The sequence below is a fragment of the Lepisosteus oculatus genome, chromosome 22, assembly GCF_040954835.1.
Source record: "Lepisosteus oculatus isolate fLepOcu1 chromosome 22, fLepOcu1.hap2, whole genome shotgun sequence".
Taxonomy (NCBI): Eukaryota; Metazoa; Chordata; class Actinopteri; order Semionotiformes; family Lepisosteidae; genus Lepisosteus; species Lepisosteus oculatus.
In genome coordinates this window covers 9,418,498-9,428,202 of record NC_090717.1, presented here as the reverse complement: position 1 = coordinate 9,428,202, position 9,705 = coordinate 9,418,498, and the positions used below count along the sequence as shown (strand labels likewise).

General features: G+C 40.1%; 1 protein-coding gene across 1 annotated transcript; it reads left to right on the top strand.

Moving 5' to 3' along the window:
* Nucleotides 1-2,470: 2,470 nt before the first annotated feature.
* On the top strand, nt 2,471-8,464 carry tbx16 (T-box transcription factor 16). Its single transcript, XM_015366060.2, has 9 exons — nt 2,471-2,486; nt 2,948-3,101; nt 3,872-3,974; nt 5,152-5,316; nt 5,661-5,807; nt 6,168-6,238; nt 6,533-6,621; nt 6,916-7,135; nt 7,457-8,464. Exons 1-9 carry the CDS (start codon nt 2,471-2,473, stop codon nt 7,914-7,916), a joined length of 1,425 nt encoding a protein of 474 aa, XP_015221546.2. The 3' UTR covers nt 7,917-8,464.
* The last annotated feature ends 1,241 nt before the right edge of the window (nt 8,465-9,705 follow it).

The window sequence follows — 9,705 nt, the reverse complement described above, 5'->3', positions numbered from 1 at the left end:
GAAGTGACAGAAAGCAATTGACATTGAACATGAACTCAACCAAACTTAGATTGTTTTTCAAATTACTTTTTGAATTAGCCTCCAATGCATGAAAAAAACTGTACAAGCAGAGGTTTAATGCATGTTGAAAACTACAAAAAGGAGGAAGATATGAAACCTTTGTTTTTTGCTGTAGAGCCCTTTTAAGTGTGTGAATTACTGAAAGAGACTGGTTTGGATTTTAAAGATGGCGCCTTCATACATGTGAAGTGAAGGTTATGCAAATGTGTGTGTTCACCATGCGCAGGAGATTTGTTTTTTGCATCTGTATGGAGCAGACACTGAATAAACGTTTCCACAAGCCGAGACAAGGCAAGACCATTAGCCAGCTTGTGGATTTGAACCTGGTATGGCCAGGGGGAGATCTACCATTGTCATGAACAGCAGGCAGAGAGGCAGGCTGACTGCAGTGGAGATTCTCCTAGATAGACCCAGACCTTGATAAGTGCGCAATTGAAGCCCAGGGCTCTTTCTCAGAGACAGGACCCTGCCCTCCAGCATTGAAATAACTGCTAAATGCTGTCTCTCTTCTCCCATTTCAAACACTCTCTCCACCCAGGGTACCATGAATGTTCCAAGGATTTACCCTTTCAGGGAGAAACAAGCATAATGGGATTAACAAACTGCCCATTCTCTTGTCTAGACACCCCAATATACAACCTTAGCTGAGCTTGCACTGCACACAATACCTCACACTGAAAAAGGGGTAAAACTCACTTTATAACAGGCTCACTCAGAAAGGTACATCACATAATGGATTTATGTTCCATTCTTTAAGAAAGGATAGGTGTATCATAGCATGTGTGGGGGTGCTACATCCACGAGTTCATTGTATTTTTATTATTAGTTATTTAATTAAAAATAGCTAATTATTTACAAAGTATTTTAATCAAGCACTTTCAAGACTTCAGAAGCACAGTGCTGATAAATGTATCTCATCCATTTTGTAATTTGCAGTTCTTTTTTCTTAGAGACTAAGTTGTTATTCCACTTTGTAGATGCCAGACTCCTTTTGATATAAAGTTTTTTTTATTCTGTCAACATTCGATAAAAGCATGCTGTAAACACCACGTTGACCAAACACAGTCAACAAAAAACAAGACTTAGCAAAAATATGCTGTCGTTTGAAAATATGGGAAAAAAGGGCTTCGTATCATCATAATCTGAAAAAAAATTGGCGAGATCTTTTTTAGTAGTTTTATTCACCACCCCATTGGTTTAATATTCTGTAAAATAACGTTTCTCAATTTTTAAGCCCTAATTGGACATAAACTTTAACACTTCTTTGAATCTCTAAATTGTTTTTAATACATTTTCTTCATCGATACATAGTTAGTGTGATGAAATACATTAATTCGTACAATAGCGCTATTACACACAAGGCTGTAAAAATGAAGTATAAAGTACTCGACACACTCATGCAGACAGATTCAGGAGACACGAGACAGATTTGTGACATGGCAAATACTTTATATGAAGTGGAAGAATAGTAGTTCTATAGTTTTTAATATTTTAAGAATATTTTTGTAACATTCTTATTAAAATAAACATTAGAATAAATATAAGGACTTTTGAAAGGCCACTATGATTTAATTTGTCAAATCTGTGTACTTGTGGAAGTGAATGGTATATTAAATTGCTTATGAACACTTATGTTAAGGGCTTGGTTGTTCTGAATCTTTTTGTGTGCATTTTTTAAATGATAGTTTTCCAACCTTAAATCCAGACTTCCATGTTTAAAGCAAAGTCATCCTTTAAGTGATAACTTGCACTAATAAAAGCACAATAATGCCAAGGGAAAAAAAAAAATGTTTGGCTTTGGTTGACCAATCAAGTCTTAATAAAGCGTATTTTCAACAGACTTGTTTACTTGAATACCAAATGCCCTATTTCCCACTTTGGCGTTCTCTCTGCTTACAGGAATTACCTGGATATTTACAGGGATTTTAGCACCAAAACCGGGTTCTTTCTCAAGAGGGGAGGCCTATCTGTATTTGTTTAAAAGTCTGTTAGCAGTTAATAAAGATGCATTTCCTCCAAGGTGCTTCCTGGGGGGACGGTATCAAGACGCTGCTAAGTTCCTTTGATTTGTCAATCGTCCAATCAGGAATGGGGACGGTCCTCTCACTGTGTCACTTCAAAGGAATGGAGAACAGTCATGGGCCAAGAGGCCACACCCACTCAGTTGCTCTCTTAAAAATGGAAGACACCCCCATTTAGAGCTTAGACCACTCACTCAAGCCCCTGTATTTCTTGAGCTCACCTTGGATTAAGCATCAAGCATCGTTCTTCCTTGGACTTTTACAGAGGCAAGAGAACGGATGTACTGCAGACACTGTTCAAGGGCTACCAGAGGACACATCTTCAACTCAGTGTTCTGATCTCTATCCTATTCTGGATTCTAAACAGTAACAGCACATTCTCTGAAACTATGCAGCCTGCACGCGGTAAGTGTTAATTACTTGCATTTTCTAGTTATTGAAATTTTACTGTGTAAACTGATGTTGGTCTGTGTGATGTTTACCACAATTTTCAACATATTCAGACAATTTACTGAATTATTTAACCAGTATCCACTAGACTAGATAATAACCTGGATGCTGTATCTGGAATCTTTGAAATACAGCTCTTGGAAAAAAATGTTATAGAGGCAAACTATGCTTTTATTCACATGATATTCACATTATTCCTTGAAAAGGGGTGGAGAAGGAGAACAACATGATTTCATTTTAAAGTTTGCCAAAGCCAGTGAGTGTTTTACATGTACATTGCGCATTGGATACAACGGATGAAAGGTTTAATATATATTGCTCTTCTTAAATAGCACCTTCAGAGGTGTAGCTAGCCTGCTCAATGCTCATGCCTGAATATTTCCAAGTCATGACTGTTTCCATTTTCTTCCCTCCAGATCTGAAACCAAACTTCAGCATCCCAGTCCCTTCCACAGCTGCAGGGTCCGACTCCTATCTGCAGAGCAACGTCCGGATGAGCCTAGAAGACTCGGACCTCTGGAAGTCTTTCCATGAGCTGGGAACTGAGATGATCATCACTAAACCTGGCAGGTAAGATGCACACAAAGGTGTCCAGGTAAAATTTAATCTCCCTCGTTCTGCTAGAAAACAATGGCCCCTGCCTTACCTAATGGCTCCAGTGTTTTTTTTTACTTTGCTTTGCCCAAACTGGGCTACAGTGTCATTACGTATATAGTTAATCCCACTTCCATCTTCACTCTTAAGTCTCGCCTGCATTATCCTGAAAATATTGATCCCAGAACTTTCTGACAACCTTTTAATTTCAGCTCACAAGAAAGAATGCCTTAATAAAACACTCATGCCCTGTATGTTGACCTGTAACGTTTCTTTAATGCTGCACTTATATATATATATATTCAATTCAAATTACTTTTATTCATCCCTAAGGAGGGCAATTTAGGAAGAAAGCAGTCCGACATACATCTCATTCCTAATAAAACTGGTAAAAACATTGTATCACATTGTATCTAAGAAAAAAATAGATAAAAATAACAAAAAGAACAAATGGCCCATAACAAGACTATTAAAGTAACAGTGTGCACTGTAAGAACTCTGTCCTATACTAAAAATAAAACAACGACAATAATAATAATAATTTAAAAGTATATTTCAAGTACATGTACATTTGTACAGGATGCTCTATAAAACATTGATCATAGTGATAGACCTTTATGCTCATTTTTGCTAGCCTGATGGCCCCTGGAGATTTTCTCTAAAATATAAGCTGCATGTAACAAATAAATCTGTATGTACTCACACAGATGCATTGCTGATAAGCTTCTGCTTTTTGTCTCTTTCAGGAGAATGTTTCCTCACTGTAAAATCACCCTCTCGGGCCTATTACCCTATGCCAAGTACATTATACTGGTAGATATGGTGCCAGTAGATGGTTTCAGGTACAAGGTAAGATATTTATCGTCTTCCTCTCTTATCTGCATTCCATCACAGAACTGCAATTTCATCTTAACTCTGCATTGTGCTGTGCAGAATATAGATTCCTGGACAGTTTTTTTTCAGCTCCACTTTGCACCTGTGATTATACTTAGGATGTAATTTAATATTTAAAACAATAGAACATTTCACTTGTTTGGCCGTTGTTAATTAACATACTGTTAGAGTAATTGCACAGAAGCCTTCCTCAAAACATCTCAGAAAATGTCAGTGTATTGTACAATATAAATTGGCCTTGGTATGAGAATGGGTGTGTTCCTTATGATCCTGTACTGGATAATGTACTAAGCTGAACATGGATGAATAGATATAATCAGACAAGGAGAAAGATATTATATTGGCCATTTCTTTCCTTCTCATCTATATTGTATATGAACAAATTTTCAAGCGAAGAATCTCAAAAGAAAAAAGAAGAATGCAAACTCAACTGGTGAGATGCAGAAGTTGGCCATGTTGCAGATAATCTCTGGAGAGCTATTCAATTGCTCTTTAGAGTTGGGATGTTGCATCTTAATTTAGGCTCATATCAGCAACTCTCACACCCAGATCACAGACCAGAAGTGCTGCCAGTCAGCCCTGTGGCATTGCGGAGATCAAAGTGTGTTATCACTTCCTGTTTATCAATCCCTTGCTGGACAGCCACTGTCCTAGTCTCCTGCTAAGAAGGGTCTCCTTCCGAGCTCCATGCGATCGCTTTCCCCTGGCTATTTCAATTAAGTACTGTTCAGAAAAGCCGAGCTCAACACTGTAGTCACCGCTGTCTGCAGAAGATCCGACCACTGTCCTGAATGCGACGATTCTTGTCATCGTGTTTTCCAAAAATGCCTCTTTTTGCTTTGCTACGTTTATGCTTCCCTGTGATCTCAGGAATCACTTCTTGTAACTGGCTGCGTTTTCACCGTTATCTCAATGTCACCGCTATCTATTCAGGCATGTAGTTAAGATATCAAAACACTGGTATAAGAAAAAGTGGAAAATAGAATTCTTAAGGTTTGTTCCTCTGTATCTGTGTTTTTGCCCAGTAAATAAGCTCTGTGTCTGTTAAAACTACACACCTTCTTTTTATACCGTAACGGCAGTCAGCCTAAGCGCATTTTTCATGTGGACGACCCTCCGTTTACTTTCCCAGTGGAACAAGGACCGGTGGGAAGTGGCTGGAAAGGCAGAGCCACAGCCTCCGTGTCGGACGTACCTGCACCCTGACTCGCCAGCCCCCGGCAGTCACTGGATGAAGCAGCCGGTCTCCTTTCTGAAGCTAAAACTGACCAACAACACTCTGGACCAACATGGCCACGTAAGGATGTCTTGTAATCACTGGCAGTACTGCCCTGTATTTCTGCTGCAGCCGGGTTTTGTGGACATAGTTGTTATTGTTTTTTTTTCCATGTTATTACGCTCTTTTTGTTCTGTTCTACACAAGTTCGGGATAAAGCATTAATTACGAGAAACCTCCAGACGTAGCCACAATGACAGAGTCAAGTAATTGGTCTAATTTTAAAAAACTGCCTTGAAAAGATCAAATTGATCAGGTAACAACCTGATAAGCCGCTGCAGATTTAAATTGAGCAAACGCTGGGGGGTTTCCAAGCGTACAGCGGCTTCATGTACAGAGAATCACAGCCTTTTCACTGTTTGCAGATCATTTTGCACTCCATGCATCGCTACCAGCCCCGTTTCCACGTTGTGCAGGCAGATGACCTCTTCAGCGTGCGGTGGAGTGTCTTTCAGACTTTTACCTTCCCTGAGACCATTTTCACTGCGGTCACAGCGTACCAGAACGGAAAGGTGAGCCACGTCAAAGTCAAATGCATTCAGAAATTCTGCATCCGCCACTTTCTTGATCCAATTCAGAAAGTTTCTTAATTCAATTCCATGCGCGGAACACCCTGGGCAGGACAGACACACAGACACTCACACAAGCGCCAGTTTCCCCAGAAGCCGATCAACCTACCAGTATTTCTTTCCTATATGTCCATGAACACAGGGGAGGACATTCAAACTACACACAGAAAATGCCCCTGGTCTAGAACTGAACTCAGACTCCAGAGCTCTGAGGCAGCAATGCGCCCCCAGAAAATCACAGCTGTCTTTTACAAAGCGTGAAGTAAAATAGCAAACTCAATTTTTATCTCCTTTTACTTTCAGATAACCAAACTGAAGATTGACCACAACCCCTTTGCTAAGGGCTTCAGGGAACAAGGAACCAACACAAAGAGGTAACCGAGTGGACTGCAAAAAAACTCTACAAAAATGTTTAGTGTAATTTGTACTTTTTTTAGAATTAATCTAATCAGCTGAATGCCTAGTGAGTGAAACTTTTCGCTCAATAACATAGTGAATTATTTAGACTATCCTTAAATATAAAACTATCACCCATTAACAGACATCAAAATATAGACATTAAGAAAGCCTTTTTGTAAAAAGAAAGGGTTAATTAGGATTTTGTTTTACCATTTTCTGTGAGTGATCTAACTTTATTGCCAGTCCTTAACAGCTTTTTCCCCCCCCAGACGTATGCTTAAAAGTCAGATGTGCCCAGAAAAAGATGCGAAGAAAGCAAATGCAATCAAACAGGAAGACGAACAGGAAAATCTTCAAGGTAAGAACCCGAATCTAAATCCAACTGACAAGGCTGACACTGAATTAAAAGACTTGGGAGGATAATTGTACATTTTTAGTGAAACTACTTCAAAACAGAACAGGGAACACTTAACACTGGTATCTGGGTACAAAAGAAAATGAAATCATGCAAAATTCACAAAACCGCAGATGGAAATTTTCAAAGGTCACATGCCCTGAGGTCAGCAGTGGTGAATATGCTAGTTCTCAAGCTGGGGTTGTGTCATTTGTGTGGCGTTTAGTGATTGAACGGTTCTTTGTGTTTGTGAAGCAGAGTTCAGGGGGTCTTTCTACGAGAGCTATGAGGAGGACCACGCCAGTCTGCCCAAGCCCAAAGACGAAAAGTCCGTTAAAGAGGGCCGCTGTTCCCCTTGGGGGGCAGATCAAGATCCCTCTCAGAGCCTGCGGACAGACTCTCCCTTGGGTTCAGACACCAGGGAGATCTACAACACAGAGCAACTGGTCCCTGCGCCCGCCTCCTACCAGCTCTACAGGTAAATGGGCAGTCCACGCACAGTAGTTACATTTAAGGCACTGTCCTGCAGTACATTTACTTGGCTTTGTGCTTGTTTCCTCTCTACCATGCTTTTACCCAGCTTATACTGTTGTACTATAGGAGTTTACTATGGTACCTATGCTTGCTTTCTAGGAAATAGTGCTAATGGGCAAGAAAGTGCTTTTATTATGATTTCTCCCACATAAGCATTTTTTAAAGCTGCACATTTTATTGCTTCAATTTCAAAGAGGTGCTGAAGAAACGTATTACCGTAAAGCCCAGTTGGGATGACCTGACATCAAATCTCTTCCCTCCTCAGCAAGTTCCAGGATTTTGGAAAATCTCCTTCGTCCTCCACCAGTGCCGCGAGCAGCAGCCGCAGTGGGCGGCCCAGCTTTGAATCCAGAGCCTCAGACGTTGCCACGGTGCCAGACCAGGACACCAACAAGCCCTCTGCCCTGGAAATGCCCTCATCGTCCTGTCCTCCCTCTCTGCCCCCGGGCCCACCTGCGCACCAGGACTATGCAGGAGTGCTTAATGTTGCCGTGGCGTCACCTCAAACCAAGACGGGAGTCATTGGCCACATTTATAACCCCTACACTACGGAGCAGGCTCTCGGGCAGTGGAATGGGCCTCCCCATGGCCAATATGGGTCCTCAGCTTACCCCAGCCACCACCTTCCCTCAGACTACAGCGCACAGAGCATGCACCATGGGTATCACCACGGCAACGTGCCTGACTGGAGCCAGTACCCACTGTTCTCTTATTCCTGCTGGTAGACACGCCAAGCAGATTGAAGACTCAAGTGCTGCATCCACCATTTTATACAATTACTGAAACAAAATCCCTTGAGATTCACTGGCTTAATGCCAGATGCCACCCATTCCCTGTTTTTATCACTAACAGAAAGGCCTGTTCAATACCCTTCGTCTAGCATGGCATGTTAGAGTCAAAAGAGTAGAGAGTGTGTTGTACCATAAAGAGCATGTGCTGAAAGTCAGACAGCTGAGGTAGTTTTATATTTTTTTTGTACAAATAGCAGGCTCACAGCAGAGATATTCATTTCAAGCTGATGCAGATAGAATTGACTGTTTTTTCTTACACTCGGCATCAGCAATTTTTCAGTACATCAATACGAATAAAAGGAATGATTTTCAACTTATCTCAGAAGGTTCTGGCATATTGAGTGTATTTTAAACTGCCTGTTTTAACTTGTTCCAATCACTTTCTAAAATCAACCAGGAGGCCTCACTGTCTACTCATTTTATTTATTTAGAAGTTGCATTTCTCTTCCTTTATATATTATTATATTTTGTAAAAAGTTGAGTTTGTTTTCTTAAAGTCTTATAATTGTGTTGTAATAAGTAATGCATAATGAAAATAATAAAAAGAACAGAGCTAATTTAGCAATGCCGTCCTTATCACATCCTTGCAACTATTAACAACAGAATAAAAAAAGTGTATATGTATTGTAAATAGATTCATTATATCTGAAAACCTATGTGTATGAAATTTCTCATCATAATCTGATGACTGAACATGCACCGAACTGTGTTTTTAAATGACATTTTTGTTGCTTTGCATGAAACCCAAAGCCTAATGTGTGAGAAACCAAAAATGCACAGAATCCCTCTTTCTACAAATCTAATAATCGCCTGTTTCACCCAGCTTTATTTTGCCTGTGTTAGTTGTCCTCCAAATACAGGTCTTGGTTTCCTTCTCAAGAAACAATTGGCTGCAGGATACACTACTGGTAACTCTAAGAGGTGCTGACTTATTTGTCACTGCCCATAAGGTACACTGAAGGTGTAAAAGCACTAAAAAAGTAGATACCTACAGAAAATCAGAATGGTCATAAATCTAACATTCACCATCAAAAGCATTGATTAATTTTACAAGATGGTGTTGTTCTATCCCAATCGCCACTTTTATCCAAAATGTAGTAATTCTGACCTTTCTTGTTGCTGAACTTTGCATAAGTAATTTCTAATACTTATTTGTTTTTAGAAAGGGATCTTAGCAAGAGCTTTGGAGTGCTTGATATATGGCCTGTCTGCAACACTACCCCACACACTCACACTGACCATTTGGGCACAGGAATGGAAATCCAGCATTTTTCACTGACTCAGAACTACTGAGGTGGGGAGTCTGACTTGCTAACCAGTCCAGTTGATAACAGTAATTAGAAAGCCGGTGTTAGATCCTAAATGAGGTCACTTCTTATTTCCTTCTCATGGATAATTGTGAATTTGTCATAATGATGGACGGAAGAGAGCCCCCCCTCACCTGTCCTGACACACAGCTGCACTTTGAAGCCCACCATTGCAATGGTCTGACATTTAAAACTTGGAAACAAAGATAAGTGTAATTTCTCAACTTTCATCGTCAAAATGTGTTGGTACCTACTGTATGTCTCTTGATAAATATGAGCCCTGACACTTAAAGGGCTAGTTTTAGAAGTAGGCGCATGTCTTTATTTTGTTGATATTTGTCATGTAAATATATGCAATTAAAAAAAGTGCTTTTAAAAAGGATCTCACTGATTTCTTCTTGTTCTCAAAGTGAAAT